This window comes from Elaeis guineensis, chromosome 1 (genome assembly GCF_000442705.2).
Source record: "Elaeis guineensis isolate ETL-2024a chromosome 1, EG11, whole genome shotgun sequence".
Lineage (NCBI taxonomy): Eukaryota > Viridiplantae > Streptophyta > Magnoliopsida > Arecales > Arecaceae > Elaeis > Elaeis guineensis.
The window spans coordinates 18,374,729-18,397,393 of NC_025993.2; the positions used below are offsets into that span (position 1 = coordinate 18,374,729).

The following is a 22,665-nucleotide window of genomic DNA, read 5'->3' on the forward strand; positions in this document are numbered from 1 at the left end:
AATTTTTGTGCTTTCAGATATATGAATAACTTTAAAAAATAAATAACCTTTAAAATCTAAGATGTTAAGTCCTCTTAGGTCTATTTAGACCCATCTTTCTCCAACTATTAGGATTATGCTTTCTCAAAATTTCAATATAATCTTAAACTCTAGTATATTTTTCTCTATTATCTCTATGCACAACCTCCATAGCTTGCTTTTTTGCTCTATATATCATATGCCTTGTCACATCTACATGATACTCCATCCTAGTTTGATCCTCAAAAGCCTTGATCTTTCAATCAGAATTAGACCTCAAATTCTTCATATATTTCTTACTCAATCGCTTTACTATGACCTATTTATTCATGAAAATTCTTCCACAATTATGAGCATTCTAAAATATCTTGATCTTGAAGGATATCTCTCCATAAATTTGAAAGCATGAAACCTCTATCTGTATTTCTATTTGCACTCTGTGCTTACTCAGATCTTCTTATTCTTAATAAATATTATATCTATATCATTCTTGATAGTATAATTTTTCAATACTTCCATAAACTGATAAATATCTTTGAACAACAACCCTGTAATATAACTAAGAATCATCCATTGTTCTTGCATCAAATTCAATAATTCTGGATCCCTTAAGTGTATCATTATCTAAAGATGATGGAGTGCATAGCTCATCACTTTGGACTTCTTAAATATTTTTATCTATATCTTCAATAGATTCTTTATCATTACTTTTACTGACAGTAAGTCTCTCATTTTTTAGTTCTTTTTTTGACTTTCTGAATTATTCTTAGGACCAATTGAGGTGCTTCAACTATGGCCTTAGACCCTACTTCAAATAAATCTTCATTTTCACTTGATTCTTCAGTAAAATATATGCCATTATTATCAAATAGATTAACCTCTTATCTCTAGTTAGCACTCAGGATCACTATCTTGTTCATCTCCTTTCTCAACATCTTTTTTAGCATCATGTTCTTCTTCCTTTTCTATTTCTTCTTCTTCATTATCACTTTCTTTTTCTTCATTATCAGCTTCATTATCATTGGAGCCTTCTAAATGTAATTACCAACTTTTGTCTTATATAGGTATCTATTAAATACACCAGGATTCTTAGTGATACTATAACTCTTACTTGACTCTGACTAAAAGACTGACTGGATTGAACATAAATATCAACCTACTTTCTAATTTTATGATATGCAAATTCTTTCATACACACCCTATCATCCTTATAGGCTTAATTCTAATTTTAATTGACATATATGGCAATAAATAATATAACCGATCTCCTTATATATCCAAAATATTCTACAATACCCTCTATCTCAAAATATAATATGTAATCTTTTTAAAAATCATACTAAAATCCTAACTTTCTATCAATATACTTCTTATGATGTCTATTAATAAATCCTCCTCCATGATGTACTCGAAAAGATATCACATTGAGATTTGATATAAATATGTGAAGATAAAAAAAATCACATAAAAAAATATGCAAATGCATAAAGCCAAAACAAGCAATGTATTCATATGCTAAGCACTAGTATTGGAATGGGATCAACTATATTTTGTGTAAGTGTGGGCAAAGCGCTAATTCAATATTATATGAACTAATGTGCTCGCCGTATCTGCAATACCCATATTGCCCATAATATTCGCTAATTCAATATTCTACAACTTTTTTAATGTAACAAATACTTGTAATAGCAATCAAATTGCATGCAAGAAAGAAGCAAAATCAATATATAAATAACTTATTACACACCGTGCACATGGTAGAAATGTGTGGATAAAAAAATCCTAATTACAGAAACCCTAGGTTCAAAATATCACATTTACAAATCATTAAGAATAAATTTCAGGTAAATACATATGAAAAACAAAACAACTCATCAATAAATACTTGGGTTATTATAGTATATCCCTTACATTTTAATATTTCGAATGCTTGCCATACTTGAGGAAATGGAATAATCTCCGAAGGAAATCCAATTTGGAGATTAGAGTGAAACTTTTGCTCCTACTTCTCCAAAGTAAATTTTGTACCAAAACAATGTATCATAGAGAAAAATTTAATTGAAAGGATGGTGAAAACAATAGAGTGAAGTCGAGAAGGGGATAAAAGGTCCTTTAACTGAAAAGGACTCGCATATATAGCTCACATGATGAGGGGTAATTTACTGCTTGCACTATATCCACATGAGCTTTTGTCCCATTAAAAAATATAGGAAAACAACCATCTCAGTAAATAACTAACTATGTAGGCACCACATGATATTTCTAGCCCTAACTGGAAGATTTCTGGGTAACATTGCAACAAAATGGAGGATAGACATTATAGTAATTGAAGATGCAAAGGATATTTGAAATCAACATAAAATGCAAGAGATTATCTTTTGTTTCTACGCTAGTTTTTTTCCCTTGTCCGAGCAAGCATGCATGCGAGAGAAAGTTGGAAATGATAGAGGAGAAGGATCGACTACTGTTACGGACATCTAATATTTATGATATAGGTAGAAATAACAGATCTTTCGAGACTTTTCTACTTTTTTCGGGACATCATTTATATAATATAAATGAAAATTTCAATGTCATTATCTTGTTTTGATAGCTACTATATAATTGGAGAATCTATACCCATCAATAAAGTAAAATCCATGTTCAAGCTTAACCAAGGGTGGACCAGGTTGAAAATGGATCCGAACTAGAGCTCAAGCTTATCTTATTGTCTAGAGCTTGGGGCTTGAATTTACCTTAATCAGAGCCCAAATATATTATTAGGGTGGAGTTCTTTGTCGGACCTGAGCATGTTAGACCAATCACACCAAGAATTTCATATCAATTGGTCCAATTTGGGTTAAGCCCAGTCTTTTGGCCTAAATGAGATTAAAAAAAATTTTTGTGCCTCGTGCACAGTACGAAATGCACCCATTACGCGTGGTGATTGGCTCACGCACGGGTCAGACAGTGGTGCAGAAAAAAAATTTATTTTTTGTCCGATCCCATGTGTGAGTCAATCATCGTATACCGTGCATGCGTTCGCGCACTGCGTGCAGTACACAAAAAATTTCTCATAAGATTGTTTGCATGGAGCCTAATTGGGCTTCAGGATGGGCATGGGCTTGAGCCCGAAGAATTAGGATTGGAAAGAAATTTGGAGTCTAAATGTAGATCAAAGCCTGAAAATTTTTTTTAGGCCTAGACCCACAGGCTGGATGGGTTTGTTTGGCTTGCTCGAGCTGGATTTAAGACCACCAGATAGGCCGGGCTAAATGGACAAAGCTTGAAACTGGGGGTTAAAGCACAGCGCTAGCTTGGCTTGGCTTGGCTTGATTTTTTTTCTTTATCTTGCATTATTGATTACATTTGAAGTATTTGTAGACTCTGACAATTGTTGTTGATGTGTGAACTTAAAGGAATAATAAATATATTATTGATTATTGGAAATATATACTTATTCAGATCCAGCTCGCGATGGTGTGTGACCATTCCTGGCCACCATATCCTAACTTAACAAAGAAAGATTACGTCCTCATAAAGGAACAGCCGTAAGTCTCAGCAGCAATTATAGAATCCAAGTGGGGGAGGAGAAGTGAACTTTCCAAATATCCAAACGCATCAGAAACCCCAAAACTAGCTAACCAATTGGTAGATTGGTCTTCCCTCCTTAAAATATGAGTCACCAAACAAATTTGAAGGGCGTTCTTTATCTGTCACATATCCTTGATACTGGGAATATGCTGACAACTAGAGAGCTTCTGATCATCAATCCACTGTATTACACAAGAAAATATACTTCAATCAATACCTGGGATGATTTGTAACAATAAACAACAATCCACTGTATTACACAAGAAAATATACTTCAATCAATACCTAAAGTTGTGTAGTTTCTCATCATGAACCCAGCTCTTGGACCAGATTTCCTCACAACAACATCAAAATTCACCTTTGAGCCATCCGGGAGGGTGAGGACTGCCTAGAAACAAGGATAGGTGAAGAGCTAGAAAGGTCAGTGCAGCTCCAAAAATTTCTTTAAGATACTCAGTTTCACCAAGAAAGCTGCACTTTCTCTCAAAATTTCTTTCATGTGGAGCATTAATTCCATATCATCCATCTTGTATATGGAAGTAGGGCTTTAATCTCATTGTGCATTTAGGCAAGAGATACCTTAAGGAACTAATGTCACAGTGAAGATTGTTTTGTATGACTAATTCAGTCCAAGCACCATAATCAGATTCGCATATGATTGTAGCATATTAATATATTCAATGGAATCATTGCACACGCCTTTTGTTTATAAGTTATTATTTGACATTACGAGCATGCTTGGCATTGCTTCGGAAATTCGAAAACAATTTTCAAAAATCGAATTACTTAAGTTTTCAAATAAAAGTTTTTTTTTTTTTTTTGTTTATTAGATGTTTGGTAATTAGGAATGACATTAGGATATTTCGAGAAATTCTTGTAGCTTCTCCTAAGCACATTGAAAATATTCTTAGAATTATCTAAAATTTCTTTAACTATTCTCAGTCTTCCAAATTTATCTAATTAAAATAATTATGTGCAATTAAAAACCATGTTTTGATTTAGTAAACAACAAGAATGACATGGTCAAACAAAATCCTTATTTCTTCCAATACTGTAGCAAATTTATTGCAATTGATGTTTTATTCCAAAAATGATAATCATTCTTGGGTGGGTTGGGAGGGTGGGTTTGCATCTTGATTTTCTTGGGAAATGATTAATTTGACGTGGTAATCTTATAATATTCGCTGCTGCAATGTGCAATCAAAACCTAAAAGAAAGTAGCTTCTGTGCTTGACACCTTTTACTAATGTTAGCTTAGATTCAAAAAGGGATTGGGCTCGAAAAGGTTAGGTTGAGGAACCAAATTAAGAAATGACATAGGGTGATCCACGTTAAAAGTGGGTTGTTTCTCCTGTCCATGTTAAGAGAAGACTAGTGTTCATTTCCATGTTGAAAGGGTGATCTGTCATTGTCCATTAATTTCCATTATAATGGCATAACCATCATCATCTCGCCATGGAAATTTCTAGTCAAAAGTTGGATGAGAAAATAACAAATGCTATTTCTATTATAATTACAGACAATGATTATATAGAGGGATAATAATATTATCAAAAATATAGCTAGAAGAGAGGAAGAGATTGCAAATAATTGGCCAAGGATAATTTTAATGTGATAATCTATAAAATATCTGTCACCGTATTAGCACAAGAAGATCGGGTGAATTTAGTTTATGCTAGACTAGATCAACTTCGGAAAGGGATTAAGGTCCTCATGATTAGGTTGTGACACCAAATTGAGCAATCAGCAGGATGGTTCACATTTAAAGATGGCTCATAGCTCATGTTCATATCTATGAGTATGCAGCCAAGCATGAGGTAAAAGATTTATGGAGCTGAAGGTATGAATCAAGAAATAGTGTCAGAGGCGCAAATTAACTAGCCTAGGGTAAAATCTCTGAATGGATGATGTATTAGGGATTTGGGTCCAAAAACTTGCCTTTGTCAGGGCTGCTAAGATCTAAAAGTCTAAGAAGAGGATTGCCCTATTCTGCAGATCATAAGTGCCTATGTGCTCATAAAAAGCAGCAGCAGAAAAAAAGAAGATATGCATCAGCCACAAAAGTATTTAGGGATTACTCAGCCTGGCTTTTTCATAACTTGTCCAAAACTCCTTGTCTTCTTGCTGATATGGTGAAGGCTTGTGGTCATGTGCACAGGTATCTAAAAAATATTCTTGCTTCTTCCCAATTTGTTTGGGTATCTACTTGAGGACAAAGGGCCTCAAAAAGAAGGCATGCTCCTATGAAGGGGTGTTGATGGGTCAAGGTTCAATCAACTTCCACTGATCAAAATCAGTAGGTGGCCAAGCAGGATGGGACCAGGCTAGAACCCAACACATAAATGGGTCAGTATTGGTGCAGCTGCACAAAAGGGAAGTAGAAAGTGTCTCCAAATCCTTCAGAAATGCTATTCTTAATCATATGATGGTCTTCCAATCCTTTTTTTCCTGTGTGAAAGGAAGGGAAACCCAACCCATCTTTTCATTGTCTAAATTAAGAAGATTAAAAAGCTACGTTAGGAAGTGTTGCCACAATGGTGGAAGTGGCTAGGAGAATGAGTGTGCTAAATGATTGACATGAGGGGAGGGGGACCCTTGCCACTGTAATAATTAGATTCCCAAAGGAATGAGCACCCAAAGGTCAAGTTTTAGGTACCAGTTTGAGGAGCAAGGGTGGGTGGTCCATATGGGTACAATACTAGTATACATGCTTGTGAGCAAGAAACTAAGCACATGATGCAAGATTTTGTGGGTAGGAGGCATGGCTAAAGGAGATGTGTAGTTTTTGTCAAAGAAGTAGGCTGGAACCTGATTTTCTTCACCTGCTTTTGAGCAAGAAACTAAGCACATGGTGCAAGATTTTGTGGGTAGGAGGCAACATTAAAGGAGATGTGTGGTCCTTCTCAAAGTATCAGGCTAGTATCTGGTTTTCTTCACTTAACTAAAAACCTTTGGCTTGTTTTGTTGCTGATATTTTCGATGCCTGTGATCATCTAGTCTGTGATTCGCGACCCGCTTGGCTTGCTAAAATGCATAAATGCATGCCAGTCACCATAGAACATCAAAGGCATATACCGTCGAAGTTTAGGGATTGATCCATCAAGTTCAATTATTTTAGCCAGTAAAGAAAGATGGCTTGAGAGGGGGCCAGGTCTGCTCCCAAGGCATAAATATTCAGCATTCAAATAGTTTTTCCATTACTATGATTATTTTTTAAAAGAACAGAATTATAGGAAAGTTGGCTACACTATATACTGCATCAATACTTCAGTGCTCCAAGTATTTTTCTTAATTAATATGATTTATTTTCTTAAAAAACATTTATAGCCGGTGGCTAAAAAGCCAGATAGCACTGTTAAATACCCCTAACCCCCAATCTTGATGAAAGCAAGATTTATATCCTACCCTTTAGCACAACCATCAAGAGACCCTAGTACCTTAGCAGCTTCAGTTAGAATGATGTCAACGCAAAAATGTCAGGTACAAAATTCTTCCGTGTGCCAACTGATTTTGAACTAGCAGCAGAAGACCTTCATAAACATTGAACACCTGATGATTTCCTCAGGGCTTAGGTGATGGATCAAGTTCCTGTAAGAATAACACACCCAGAAGTGGCAGCTAGACAAACAGTTACCACAAGTACATGGTCGAGAGCCAAGAGGATAAAACCCTTGCGATATTTTTGTAACATCAGATTTTGACACTAAATTGTACAAGTACTACAAAGGACACCATGATCTTATGAGAGCCTGTTAGAGCAACTTACATGCTCAAAACGCTTCATTTACAGATTTAAGCAAAGCATAAAAGACAGGCATATGATGATAAAAAAAAACCTTTACATGATTTTGTCCACAGAAGGCCTCTCAACCACTTCAAAGTCAAAATCTTCGACAGCATGCCAATTACCTGATTCCTTATTAAGCAGCATTTTCATTTGGGGTGTGCGATGGACTGCCTTGTCATAATCAGACACTGGAATGGGTTTTGTCAATTGATCTTGCTGGTAGGAGGAAGAAGGAGAATGGACTTGGCGTCTCTCTACCAAGAGTTGATCCATGTATCTCTCCATCAGACCAATACTACCATCATCTCTCTCTCTAAATAAGAAGTCTTCCATTCTGGACTGTTTTTCACCATCAGTGGTATCGCCAACCTCACTAGGTACCACAGACCACTCATGCATGCTTTGCTGAGATGTTGTTTTGGCGATTACTGAGGCTTCCTGAGCTTGATCATCCTCTACTTGCATGTTACTTCCACTCATCATCAAAGGAAAGCTCTCTGCCCCAAAGGTCAGGGACCGGGCATCCACCCCATGTTGCATCTCTTTCAATTTTAAACGCATGGAGTCGACAATCTGCAGTTATTACCAAAAACATCCAATTTCATGCCTCCACAGGCATAAAAAGTAGAAGTTTATGTGCTCAAAACATTATATAACATTCGCTAGTTGAAAAAAAAAAATGAAGTCCATTAAACAACTTTATTTAGCAAATCTTGGAAGCTTCAAGTAGGAGTTAGTATGTTCTCACAAATATTGCGCAGAAAAAGCACTAGTATATGGAAACATGAGCTCCAAAATGAAATAGTGATGAGCATATCAATAATAGGCAAATGTTTTGTCGAAAAATTTTCAGATGAAAAGAAAATATAACTGCCCATTTGAAACAAGCCTGATAGCAAGTCCATCAATGTCCTAAATCCACCACTCGCTAAGTCTCCAGAGTCCAGAGAGTATAAAATAAGAGCAGCTTTATCTATAACATAGAAAACATAAATTTCCTCCCACTAGAATGAAAATAAGAACAAACACAATACAAATGCTGGTATTCAAAAACTAAAATAGGCGATAATAGAAAGGATGCATAAAAAAACATATTTGCAGAAGACATTACAAAAGAGAAATAAGCAGGTTAAGCCTATGGTCCATGTTGCAAGTAGAGACGATTATAGGAAGCTTAAACAATGGTAGGAGAATATAAAGAGGAGGAGAAACACCCATACGGGTTCCCCAGTCTCATTGCCTCTCAAAAGCCTAGACAGGGATGGTCCCCGAAACTCCCGAACAAGCAAAAATTTACGGACATATCCAAAACCCGTAGTGGGCTGCAGCCCCCAGTCCAGATGCCTGAAGAGAGGCACTGTACCTGTGCGTACAAGAGACCATACAGCAACCAGATTTGTGGCTAGGAGGTAAAACCAATTCATTTCCTTCCTGACTACAATAAAAGCCAAGGGATAGACAGAATAAGTGAAATAACTCTACAGATCTGTTATGGGAACCAAAATTATTAATTAGAAAAAATGCAGGAAGAAGGTATTAAATCCTTTATTTATTTATTTATTTTTGTATGGCATTCAATATTTCTTCAAATGGTTGAGGTCCTCTATAATCTATTTTCCTGTGCTTTCATTTAGGAAGGTTAGACAAAATCATAATTCTACTCAAAACAATGGCAAAATCTAGAAAGTTAGAATTTTCCTCTTTTTTTCAGCCACAATATATTCTTTCCTCTTTTGAGTTCAGTACATGTGCCATATAAATTTCATAGGCACATGGAATCACAAGATTCACAAAAGACCATGATATACTCCTTCCTCTTAAGTTAGTCATATAGGCTGGCCTTGCTACATGAAAGTTGAATAACACTATGCAGCTATGCAGCTCCTGAAAAGTGCACATGAACAATCCTCTTGCCAGGTGACACTGGAAGATTGGTGTAACTCACAGATTTGTTGCCATGTATGGCAGCTCAGTTGATTATGTAGTTGCCAAGGCAGCACTTATGGGAATGATGAACATAACATGTGCAATTTACAGATGCCCCAAAGCACTTTCCTTAAAAGTTAGTTGATATAACCACAGCTGCCCATCAAATATTGCATCTCAAATTTGTCATGTACACCGCATATGCTACATGACATTTCCTCCCTTGTTTTCAACTCAAGTTTGGGGAAGTTATTGTGCCTAGATGTTTCTAGTCAATATGTCCAGGCTAGGCACGGCCGGTCAGCTTAGGCAGGGCTACCTAGATTTTGCTGGTCAAAGTGTCTGGATTAAGCAGTGCCCCTTTTTTCTACTTTAACCCAGTTGGTCATGCCATGCCAATCCTTGGCTTAATACATTACTATGAACATGTTTGCACCATGATTGTCGGGCATGCGAGTTTTTTCGACTGCTCACAGACACATTTAGAATTAAGGGCTTAGATTAAGCCCACTTTCATGAGTTGAAGAAAATCAAACCATATCTAAAATTGATCCGACATAACGCGCAGTTGATGTATAATGGGTGAAGAAAGAAGAAAGAAGAAAAATATACTTGTTATAGTTACACAATTAACTTTGGGTAAACGATGCTCACATGTTCTGTCATGCATATACATGGATTTCTTGCTACTAAAAGCATCTTCTTGGCTATAAACTGCCTGATATAACTCACTGTTCCTCCACCAGCCATGAACCATGGCAATTATGATAACTAATGATTACTCAGTGGTTCTACTTAATGGAGTAAAATTTCACCAACCATGGATCATTGTAATTATGTCTACTGCATTAAACTCTTCCTCCAGAAACTTCCGTACAGTCTCTTCGCATTTCACAAGATAGTTTTAAATTGCTCTTGGGGCCTTTTAGTCTATGTTACCTTTCACTATTATGAAAGTCAAAACTCAAAAGGATTGTCCTTTAATTCATGCTAATTCTTTGCAAACAGAATACAAAGAATTCTCTTGATAGTTCTAGACATCATTTAACAGAAAGAATTATGGCACCATTTTATCTAGAATTTCCATGGAATTGGAATCCTGAATGAGGACTAAGTCAGATGTTGATGCATTGAAGTCATATGTCGGTATGCCTCAAACAAGGTGTCAAAACTCATAGGTGATCTTGTGAGACACCCCTAGTGTTTCCATAATGTCCTCGCATTGATATAAACATAATCAAAATTATTAAAACATTGCATCTAAACGTAAAAGATTACAAGACTATATGCTGAACTGAGGAAAAAATTCAATGCCAGTGACTAGCAAATAGCATTAAACGAATTGCTCAGTAGGGCCTTGAGATGTTCAAAGTGCCATGGGGTTGAGGGAGTGAAAATATCAGATCCTTCAATATGTGCAAATAAGGAGCAAAAAATCAGAATGTGGAGATAGAAAGATAGATAGATAGATAGAGAGAGAGAGAGAGATAGAGAGAGAGAGATGGTTCTGATATAGGTTGTTGCATGAAAAGCCCTCATGTGAATGAATGGATGCAACACTTGAACTTGTGTCTCCGCAACAGCAAATTTAATACCAGAAAAGGCCATTTGATAAACATAATTGCTGTAAACATATTTATATTTTCATCTCGAGCTTTCTCCTTTTTCTGATTCTTTCACATTTGTTATCTTTCACTGGAATTTCATCCAAGGTTTCAAAAAATAATCACCAAGCATAGGCAGTAAAGGTACTGCATAATGCCTAAGAGGTATACAAACCCTTAGCCAGGAACCTATATGATTTCTACTTAAAAAAGAAAAAAAAATGCATAATTGATAAAAGAACAAAAAATTTTGAAGTAGCTCGATAAAAATCCAAAAAATAGATAAAGAGAGGAGTTGGAGGGCCATATATCTTGGGCTTGAGTTTATGCAGGCCATTTGGACACCCACTATGTGACCTCTCTATATACAAAGGTGGCTTGGACCATAGTTTGCTGCACTACACCATACTGCCTAGTATAAGGAATACTGTACCACTAAGGAAGCAGGGCTTGGCATGCCCCCCATACCACGTCCTAGTATCAAGGTACGTATCATATTGACACTTGATACAGGGTGTACCAGTTAGGTACTGGTATCAGATCCAGTTCCGAGATTGTAAACCTTGGCCTAGCCCTACGAAGAGAGTAAAGAAAGTGATTTTTTCTCTACAGGCTTGATTGAGCTGACAAAGAAGAAAAAGACCTCACTTGTTAGGAGGCAGCATCCACATATGTGGCTGCATAGACTGCTTTTAGACAGAGAGAAGTGGCTTTATCTAGTATTATGATGGAGGCTAACTGGAAATGTCCTACAGTGCATGGAAGACCTGGACGATCTAGAAAACTAGAGTTTGGATCAAGAAAACTCCTTGCTATCCTCCTACAGATGGCCAGCAAATTCTGTTTTCAGTATTTAGATGAGATATTAGAACAAAGAACAAGTATCTAATGAAAACTTGTCAGGTGGTGGTAGTTCACGGTAGTCCTACAACAAAAAATTTGGGCTATATTTTTCAAATTTCTGTGAAAAACAAGAAGAAACAAAGGCTTAGAAAAGTAAAACAGCAATAGTATTGGTAGATATTAAGATAAAATAAGACAGACCAAAAATAGAGGGGAAGGTTCGATGCAGGAGAGATGGATAGAGAGAGTAAGAGAAGGGCCAAACCCAGCCAGTCTTACTCAAATAATTAATGTATGATGATTTTGGACCCATCCCTGATAAGCCCTCCTACAAGTTCTTCATTACTTGTATAAGTAAATCAGAACTCTTTGAAACCAAGAAATCAATCTCAACATGGACAGTAAAATTCATTCCTAAAATGCAAAGCTCAGAACATACAAAATCTCTCAAAACTATATGCAGAAAGATGCCTAAAACAACAAAAGATCAAACTTGACAACTTATGCACCCCGAGTTATACCTAACGTAAGGCATTTGGACACCGATCCTACTTGTAATGGCACTAAAAAGCATGCTTCAATTTTACCTAAATAAAAGTCCCCAAAATACAGTGCAATCTAAACTAAACTAATTTTTTAATTAGAGTAAATTACAAACCCCCCCCCCCCTTTATCACACTTACACCTGATAGTTTATAAAACCTACACTTATATCCAGTTAAATTTACAGCATTAGTGGAACTGTTTACCCATATGAAAAGTCGAAATTGGCCTTGAGTGGGAAGGAGGATACACACATTTTCTTATGTTCTTGGGTGATTGTTGAGCCGTACGATACCATACTATACCCGCCATAGTCGTCTCATGCCTACCATATACCAACACTGTAATAGGATAGTAGCAATATGGGGTTTGATACCGAGATGATGAACCATGCGAGTTTTAATTAACCATCATTATGCTATAGTCATTTTGTATCTAGCTAGATAAATTCAAGTTGAAGTTCATAAGTAGCATATTAAAGAATTGGACTCAACTGATCTAGAGTCAGAAAATTTAAAATGTGCATCACTGCATCTAATGTAATTTAGTCCTAGCAGTAAAGACGCCATACTCTTATTCTTGATAAGTGATAAACTAACACTATATTAAAGCTAACAGTGGAGAATGATGGGAAGATTAAAATTTTTGAAGAAAAATGAAATGAAAGAACACTTACAGACAATCATGAAAAGATAATGCATTAGAAAACAAAAACAGATAAACTAATTATATGAATGGAACATAGTCTTGTTGCTACTTAGTTTTATAGAGATTCAAGCCTTTTCATCTACTTAACAAATTAGATACAAGTTGTTCAGAAAAGGAAACACTTGCAGAGCATGGTACAATCTCCAGCATATCTTCCATAAAGAAAAGTGATAAGGCTCTGAATATTGACAACTGGCTTTTTCCTTTTTTCTTTTTTCCGAAGGAGTTAACAAGGCAATAAAATTATGGCCCACATGTGAAACAAAGATTCCCTGAACACTAATCAGATCAACAATCTACAAATGAGCATATTTTCACCATGCTCCAACATGAATCATACTAAAAAGCTTTGATTACAGACTCAAGAGGGAAGAGGCAAGATTGATGACAGTTACTAACACAGAGAAAAGAGATGAAAATATATATTACAGAATTCAAACTTTTACCTGCTGGGTCGATAAGTGCTCCATATCATGCTTGTTCAGCCTTGGATGCAATAGTGCAAAGTATATCTTCCAAAAACATTCCTCACTCATATGAGTTGGACAAAGGCTGATCCTAAGAGCTGTTATACTTGGAACCAAGCGCTCAACAGTTGCTATATGCTCTCTTTGAGGATGAGACATAAAAAAATCTGCAATTGCATACTAGATTAGAAGCATGTAAGGTTTCTTTTTGCTTTCGTTTCATGCTTTGTTGTTGCCTAATGAGAAATCAATTTACAATATTAGTTGAAAGCAGCCTGCACGAACAAGGGAGATTAGTGACTCTATCTATTCTGAACCATTATTTCCTTGAAAATATTTCTTGACATGTAATACAGAATCCACTTGCAAAATTTTATCTACCATATAAAACCCAGGGTTTTTATTAAAGACAAGTTATACGAACTGTTTACAGACATTGAGACATACCAGCACATACTATAACTAATCTGCAACCAACAATGATCTGATGAAACTTGACAAATGTACACAACAAAACTAGAAAAGAAAAAAGATTGTTGGTTAAGGGAACATGAATTTTCTGAAATTGGATGTTCAAGGCCTGAACTTTAGCACAGAGGGTTGAAGAGCTCCAAAAGCAGCCTCGTTAGAACATAGTTAGAGCTTTCACAAGAATACTATGAAGACTTGATGAAACATAAGCATGATACTATCATTTAGTCAGATGATAGCATGGTGTTGTTTCATTCATCTGTATGGATAGGAGCATGTAAAGAAAAGGTAACATTTAGTAATATATAATTATTTAAGTCAAGGATGGATCACTCAACAAAAATGCATCTTTAATTTGGGAACTTGTCTCAATGACTCACAATATCTATTTTAATTAAAAGCAAATTAAGGTTTGCTTAGATCAATTTTGAGTAGGAGACAGCATAAAATCTCTTTTGTTGCAAAATTATTTATGGAGTTTCGTTTGTTCGTTCTACCATTACTTCCCAAAAACCTCCACAGAATTTCAGAATTTATTGCTGATTTTATTGTTTTGAAAATTTAATTGGAGATTTTGTTCCTCGTAGCTTCTTAGGGAGTTGAGACCAAGGTCTCAAGTCTCAGTACCATACCCTATAATGGTAACTTACAGCTACAGTCAGTCAGTAGGTATATGCATTCATAGCAACACATGGTACTCTGCTAGAGTCCGCAACACAGCTGTACTATATGTTGGTACGGGAGCATACAAAGCCCCCATGCTGTACTAGGTCAGCATGGTATGCCCCATACCATGTGTGCAATTTTTTGTCCCACACCGGGTCGTTATGGTATACTTTGTATTGGCCTGTATGGGTGGGTATGTAAAACCATGATTAGGATTATGTACCATCAGTCAGCAATAGGCCAAAGGCAAAATTATAAGTTTATAACAATGAATTTTACATCTATTATGCTTTCCGAATTTTATCTCTATCATTCTTTCCTTCTCTATCATGCTTTCCATCAATATCCCTTTGCTCATTACATTTACAATTTCTTCCTTCCATCTTTCAATTGTAGGTTCTTATTGATTGTTCAAAAAAACTCAAGAAGGTAGGCCTTCGCTCCCTTCCACAAAATGTTTTCTCTTTAAGCTTTGATGTACTGCCAAGTCAATGAAGCTAGTATAGTACTAGACTTGTATAAGGCAAGCTTAAATCAAGTATTTAGTAAAAGTTTTGCAAGAGTTAAATTTTGTTTATCAAGTTCAAGATATGGCATCCATTTGGGACATTAAAAAGGAGAATGATGAAATAGGAGGCAATCATACAGGAGTAGCAAACTCTATAGACTTGACTTCAAGAATAACATTGTAGCTTCGTAATATCTAAAACTGAATTGAGGTGCTCTCCAACCAGACATTGCAAATTAAGAAATGGTCAAATAGGATAACATCACCTTACATCGAAAACCACCAAACTGAAAGAAAGAAAGAAAGCACAAGCCTATTTTGCCAGAAAATAAAGTAACAATATAAGTTATTGGTCATGAAGATAGTGATATAAGAAGTATGACATGAAACAAATACACTGTGACTCTAGAGTTCAAAAGTAACTAGCTCAAGCAACAGGAAACAAAAGAAGATATAAAGCAACTATTCACAAGGAGACTCACTTTCAAAGACTTGAGGCCATGAAACTTTGTCCCCACAAATTGGCATAAGTTCTATTAACCCTTATTTGCCATTTTTCCTCAAGGTTAATCTCTAGCCTGATATGCTTCCAATATGGTTACGATCCAATCAGGCTTATTTTTTAATTAATTACAGGAATTGGTAATTACACTTTTGTTTCTTTTTCATACACTCTTGATTCTCTGAAATTTAAGAAGAGAGAAAAATCTGAACCAAGAAGTTCATTTTTATTACAATAAAAGCATGTATACATGGACAGGATATATGCACATATTGGAGACAAGCATGTGAGTAATAGACAAACAAGGTTGGAAACCTAGATACTTGCATTAGTATAATGTAAAAATACAAGACGCAAAAGATCAGGTAGCTGGATCATGAGTTTAGAACAATTTAGAATAGTAAGAAAACTGCTAGACCCTAATAAACATTGTGAGGACAGAATGGCAAAAGATATATGTCCAAAGGCACTCCTTAAATATACATAGTCATTTTGACTACCTTCCAACCATCTCAACTTATTTTTCTCACTGTAGGCATGAGTTGTATTTCAATGAGTTTTTAAAATTTTAATTATATGTATGTATGACTGATAAAGCCAACCCCATATAGTTGTGAAAAGAAAAGATGATTATGATTTTGTATGGAGTGATAAATACAATTTGGTTTTTGATAATTCAGTTCTCTTATTTGTCTTAAAACATTAGATTCAGATAGAGGTTAAAGTTGCATGCAGTTATTATAATGGGTAAATTACAATAAGCATAATAGATGCAGTTGGTGGCAGTCTTGGAGTGACTTGATGACAACCCTCTAAGGCTTTAATTGGGAGTCTGAGTTATATATCGTAACAATAGATGGAGTGGCAACTAAATGTGCTAAAATGAACAGGACTAACTCAATTTAGGAAGTACAGGCTATATACATTTTTCATCATATATATATGCAATGAATACCCCAATACCCCATAAAGTTTGACCTTGCATTCACTTCGTGGATCATTGAATCCATGCGACATGAGACATGTTCTTCCAATAGACTAGGATAAAAAATCATTTTATTCGACAATTCAGTTGTCACTTGGGCACATGACTTGTGTGCCAATTTTCTAGGAGTCTACAAGAGCAGGAACAAGAACCTTCAAAAATTGGACTTTTGAGCATGTTTATGTTAAGCTTTTAGCTATAAATGCCAAAAGTTGATACGTAATCATGATGATATCATAATTTGTTAATCTGACATGTCACTGAATGCCACGAAGGTTTAGGTCCCCAATTGTCCAAACCAAGGTTCGCTATACTGGTACCAAGGGCCGAATCAATCAGCCAGAGGCATAGTTCGAGACACCCCTGTGCTGCTCCATGATGGGCCTATACCGACACAATAGAGAGGGCAGAGGGGAGGGAGAACAGAAGAGAATAAAAGAGAGAAGGGTGGGAGGGAGTAAGGGTATTCACTAAATGGTTCAAATCGTTAAATCGAACCAAACCAAACCATTTTTATCAGTACGATCTAATTTAAAAACTAAAATGGTTTGGTTTGATTTATGATATTCATATACAATGGTTTAATGGTCTAGTTTGGTTTTGCAAAAATATTAGACCAGACCAAACTGTAAACTATAATATAGGAAAGAAAGAAAGATTATTTTAGATAATGAGAATAGTGATCATACCTTGCCACTATTACAAATTGGAAGTTTGACCAATTGATTTGGGTTTAGATTACAAAATTCAAATTTAAATTTAAATTACAGTAGAAATGGTGATCATATTAGTGTATCTCATGATTGCATGAATTAAACTTGCTATCAATAGCCGATGTTTGAAATTTAAATTCAAATTTGAAATATACTGAAAATGGTAATCGTGTTAGCATATCTTATGATTGCATGTACGAAACCTGCTATTGATAGCTATTATTTGAAATTTAAAATTCAAATATCAAATGCATCAGAAATGGCAGTCATGTTGGTATATCTTATGATTTAGATAGGTATGAATCAAGTATTCCATCTTTATTTCTCAAAAAAAGACTCCATCTTTCTTCATATAAGACTTAAGGGCAAAGTCTAAATTTTGAACTTTGCGGGGGTTAAATCATCTCATCAATTTCTGTCAATTGATACAACGGCATCATCTTGTGCATCTTGTAATGTGAATTTGTGCTTTAGATTCTAATCGTAAATTATCTTTTGTTAAGATTGCTTCTTTATTTTGTAACTAAATTTTTAACTTTTAAAATCTCATTTTATTAAATGACAACTACGGATGATACGCTATATACAACGGAAGCAACAAGTACAAATTCAGAGGCCGCAACTCAAATAGAGGGACCAACAACTCAAACAGATGGAGGCTCGAAGTCAAAAGCAAAAAGGCAGCAGATATAGGAAAGAGCGGATGTATGGCATCATTTTACCAAGTTTAAGGAAGAAAATGATTCCAAGTGTAAGTACAACTACTATGGTCAAGTTTACAATGTGATACCAAGTTTCTGAGAACTAGGACATTTAGAGGTCATTTGACTAGATGTGCAAAATACCCATATAGTAGCCGCAATCAAACCTCATCTAGGCAAGCACAATTGAATTTCCAACCAGCCCCTAATGGTCAATAAGGAGAGGGTACTTTAACAACTTGGAAGTATGATTCCGAGATTGTTAGGAAGGCATTAGCACAAATGATAATTGTTGACGAGCTTCCCTTTAAATTTGTCGAGGGTCAAGGCTTTAGATACTTTTGCAGTCAAATGCAACCTAAGTTTCATGTTCCTTCTCAAGCCATGATTGTAAGAGATTGCTATGAAATGTTTGTGGAGGAGAGGCTGAAGTTAAAAGGTTTTCTAAAGACTCACTGTAAGAGGATTTACCTTACTACAGACACATGGACTTCCATACAAAGAATTAATTATATATATCTAACAACTTATTTTATTGATAATGATTAGAATTAACACAAAAAGATCTTGAATTTTTATCCAATTTCTAACCATAACGGTAAAGCCATCGGTAAAGCAATTGAAAAGTGCTTGCTTGATCAGGGTATTGAGAAAGTTATGACTATTACAGTGGATAATGCAAGTTCTAATGATGGTGCAGTTACATATTTGAAGAAAAAAATAAATAATTGGAATAGTAGTATTTTAAAAGGGGAGTTTATCCATATGAGATGGTTAGCTCATATTATGAACTTAGTGGTAAATGATGGTTTAAAGCTAGCGAATGAATCAGTTGTACGTGTTCGAAATGCGATGAGATATGTGAGGCAATCTCCATCTAGATTGCAAAAATTTAAAGCATGTGTGGAGGAGGAGAACATACAAAGTAAGAGTTTATTATGTCTTGATGTTTCAACTAGGTGGAATTCGACTTATTTGATGCTACATGCTGCCCAAAAGTTTGAAAAGGCTTTTGAGAGATTTGAGGAACATGAGCCCCTTTATGGAAGTGAGCTTGATGAAAGCAAAGATGGAAAGGAAGTAAGAGGAAAACATAGAGAGGAGGATTGGGAGATAGTTAGAAACTTGACAACTATTGGAACACTTTTATGATCTTAGCATGCATGTCTCAGGTTCATTATATGTTACTTCCAATATTTGTTTTCATGAAATAAGCAACATTACTGTTCCTTTAAAATAATGACGTTCAAGTGATGATTTTGAGTGTAATGAGATGGCTAGAAAAATAAAAGAAAAGTGTGATAAATATTGGGGAAATATGGATAAACTCACTGTCATGTTATTCATTCCGGTCGTGCTTGATCCTAGATACCAATTTGAGTACTTGAATTTTAGGATTTCTCAAATGTATGAACCAGAAAAGGCTTCAAAAGCAATTAAGAAGGTGAAAAAAGCTTTTTATGTGTTTTTTGATGAGTACAAGACTAGAAACTTGAAGCTAAGTGAGCATCCAAGTAAAGTATCTCAAAGCGGCAATGCAAGTGATAATGATGGGGAGGCCCAATTGCAAAAGAAGAATCTGGCTAGGTATATGCACAAGAAGCTGAGGGCTGAAAAGGATTATGAGGATTCAAAATCAGAATTGGATCGCCTTTGATATTTTGGGATGGTGGAAGATCAATAGCACATGGTTTCTTGTCCTCTCAAAATTAGCATGTGAGGTATTCGTGATTTCTGCCTCTACTGTTGCATCAGAGTCGGCATTTAGCATCAGAGGCCGTGTACTAGATGCCTTTAGAATCTCTTTGACTCTTAAGGTGGTGGAAGCTCTTATTTGCACACAAGATTTGCATCGGGCATCTTCTAAACTTCTTGATGTTGAAGAAAAGTTAGATAAGATTAAAAAATTAAAAAATGGTAATAACTAATCTTTATTTTTTGACATCATTTATTTTATAATCATGTTTCAATATTGAATTATGTTATTCTTTTATTTTACAGATCTTGCAAGTATAGCATGTGCACCCCCTATCATTGATATTCCATGATTCGAGTCCTTACCAGCTTAAAGGAGGCATGCATAAATGGGTTTCCAAGATCAGTAGCATATTTACTTTAGATGTCAACTTTTTGGAACATATTTCTATTTCAAATGATGCCATGATGCTTATGTATTTATTTGGAGGATTATATATTTTTGTTATGGTCAATTCGGATGGGAACTTCTTTGGTTTCATTATCATATTGCACATTCTGTATTGTTTCGTCTTCTACAACTTTTGATTATCCAGCTGCATTTATGTTTTCTGAGTTTTCATTTCTATAGTAATGAAATGAAAACAATAGTAGAAATGGAGTGACAAACCGTTAACAAAACCAGACCAAACCATAATTTATCGATCTAGTCTGGTCTGGTTTGAGTAACAAAATGGTCTGGTTTGGTTTGTAAAATTGGCAAACCATAATTTATTGGTTTGGTTTAAGAATATCCCCAAATCAGACCAAACCAGACTATCTACACCCCTAGGAGGGAGGGAGGGGGAGAGAGAGAGAGAGAGGAAAAAAGAGGGAGAGAGATGGCGAAGGCCAGTGGAGCGTGATCTGATATGGCAGAGAGGGCAGGGGAGAGGAAGAATGTTAGAGAGGAAGAGAGAGAACGGGAGAGAGAGGGAGGGCTGCTGAAGGGTTGCGGAGGTTTGGAGGAGGTGCTTCGCTTCCAGATGATCAACCAAGAGAAACAAGGGTCCATTATTCGAAGGGCCAAGTGCCTCCTTTGGCCCTCCGCAATACTCCGGTGGCCCTCTCTCCCTCTTCCTCCCTCCTCCCCTGCTCTCCCTCTATCTCTTCCTCTCTTTCCTTCTCCCTTTCCCCCTCATTCACTGGTTTCTCGTTTCAGATGTCAAAACTATCCCGATCTATTGCGGCTCGATATGCCCCAAAGTAGATGGTTCGAGATAGTTCCGCATTCTTTGATCCAAATACATCAAATAAAGCATCTCAGCGCCCCCTCAATCCCGCTCTCATAACTCAAAAATTTTCAAAGAATAAGTAATAGTAAAAAGGAGCAGGGCGTCATTTGTCTTTATCATTTAAAAGACTTGACTCAATTCACCTTATGAGTATGTACTATAGAACTCTTGATAAATTTGTGCTAATTTTTTTTTGGTTAATACATACTACACCATGATTGAGTCTTGACTATCATCCAATAACAATTGTAGCTCCCTACATGAAAATCTTGGCTCATCACCCATTTAGAACTCTATATGAAGTGTATATGTAAGTACGTAAGTATGTCAATGCATGTGCATGCATGCAAAACTGAACACATGTATGTTTGGATGGATATAGCAAATGAATATATATTATGTAATGTCATCATTCGAAATTTCCAATTTATTAATATTCAATTAAAAAATCTCAACTATGTGATCATTGGGACTGCTGTTGAACATATGAATTTGAAATGTCGTTTCTTTATCCTATGTACAGCATGGCCCTCTATGGCAATGATTGCCCAAACCTGAACAGTTACCATATTTCTTCTTAAAATGTGTTCAGCGCACCTATAGGGTTTCCACTTATATTGCCCAAGGATCCAAAATTGGAAGCCATTTCTACTTGGTTCTTACAATTTCAGTTTTTATTGCCATTTTGTTTTATGCTGTCTTACATCTTCTATGTGATTTTTTTTTGTTGTATTCATAGAGAATTTGAGTTACAAAATGGTCGATTCAAAGTTGTACCTTTCTCTGCTTATGCATGAACAGTTCGTGGTGGGTGGTGTTGTATGCTTGTATCTCGAGAATAGTTGGTCAAACTTACCCTGTGTACCATGAGAAGGACAGCATCATAGACAGGCCTCCACTACTCAGGCCACTTCGAAACCCTCAATTTTTTTCTAATAACCATTTTTTTCCAATTTAATTTGTTTTAGATAAGTCCTCAACATCACCAGAAAATAGATTAAGTTAGCTTTTCCAGCATCAATTAAAATCCTTCAATCAATTCCACCTTCAATCCAAGTCATACAGCGAAGTTCTTAACTTGGGATCCTTCCAAAAAATCTATGACAGAAAAAATCAAATTCTCAACAAAAGCTAATTTTTTTCAGTGATTCCACCATGTGAAAACTCGAAGAACAACTCTTTGCGTGACCACAACAACTATAAGAGCAAGATAAATTACCATCATCCACAGGGACCGGAAATTCCAGCCACGACTCGGGGCACTCCACAAGTTCCGTGACAAACTCCAGGACCTCCTCTGACACCCCGCCGACCCTCGATTCCCTCGACCCCCGATCCCTATCCGGCGGCGGCAGGGCTTTCCTGGAGGCGATCGCTGAGAGCCGCGACAGGCCGCTCCGGAGGCCCCCGCTGATCTCGGCGAAATCGGCGAGGATCCCGGCGAGCACGCGGGACGGGGGGCGGGGGGAGGGCGGGGGTGAGTCAGCATGCGTGGGGGCGAGGACGAGCGGGGAGAGGAAGCAGGCGATGTCCAGGAGGTGGCGCGCGAGCTCTGATAGGTCCGCCCTCACGCCGCGGAAGCCTCTCGCCATGGCTAGGATGTCGAAGAGGAGAAGGAACGAGAGGAAGGAGCTCCGGGGGGTTGGTTAAGTCCGGAGAAGAGGTTCTCGCTGGTACATTC

The 22,665-nt window shown here is 36.4% G+C and overlaps 1 protein-coding gene across 1 annotated transcript; it reads right to left on the bottom strand.

Moving 5' to 3' along the window:
- Nucleotides 1–7,241: 7,241 nt before the first annotated feature.
- On the bottom strand, nt 7,242–22,655 carry LOC105033696 (uncharacterized). Its single transcript, XM_010908591.3, has 3 exons — nt 22,204–22,655; nt 13,449–13,636; nt 7,242–7,951 (listed from the first exon to the last, which is right to left on the bottom strand). The coding sequence occupies exons 1-3, from the start codon at nt 22,574–22,576 to the stop codon at nt 7,430–7,432; spliced, it is 1,083 nt and encodes a 360-aa protein (XP_010906893.1). The 5' UTR covers nt 22,577–22,655; the 3' UTR covers nt 7,242–7,429.
- Between the last annotated feature and the right edge of the window lie 10 nt (nt 22,656–22,665).

Coding starts and splice junctions, on each gene's coding strand:
- LOC105033696 (XM_010908591.3), bottom strand. CDS start 22,576: ATGGCGAGAGGCTTCCGCGGCGTGAGGGCGGACCTATCAGAGCTCGCG. Junction 13,637..22,203: donor TCCGGTCCCTGTGGATGATG/GTAATTTATCTT, acceptor ATGCAATTGCAG/ATTTTTTTATGTCTCATCCT. Junction 7,952..13,448: donor AGCACTTATCGACCCAGCAG/GTAAAAGTTTGA, acceptor TAATAACTGCAG/ATTGTCGACTCCATGCGTTT.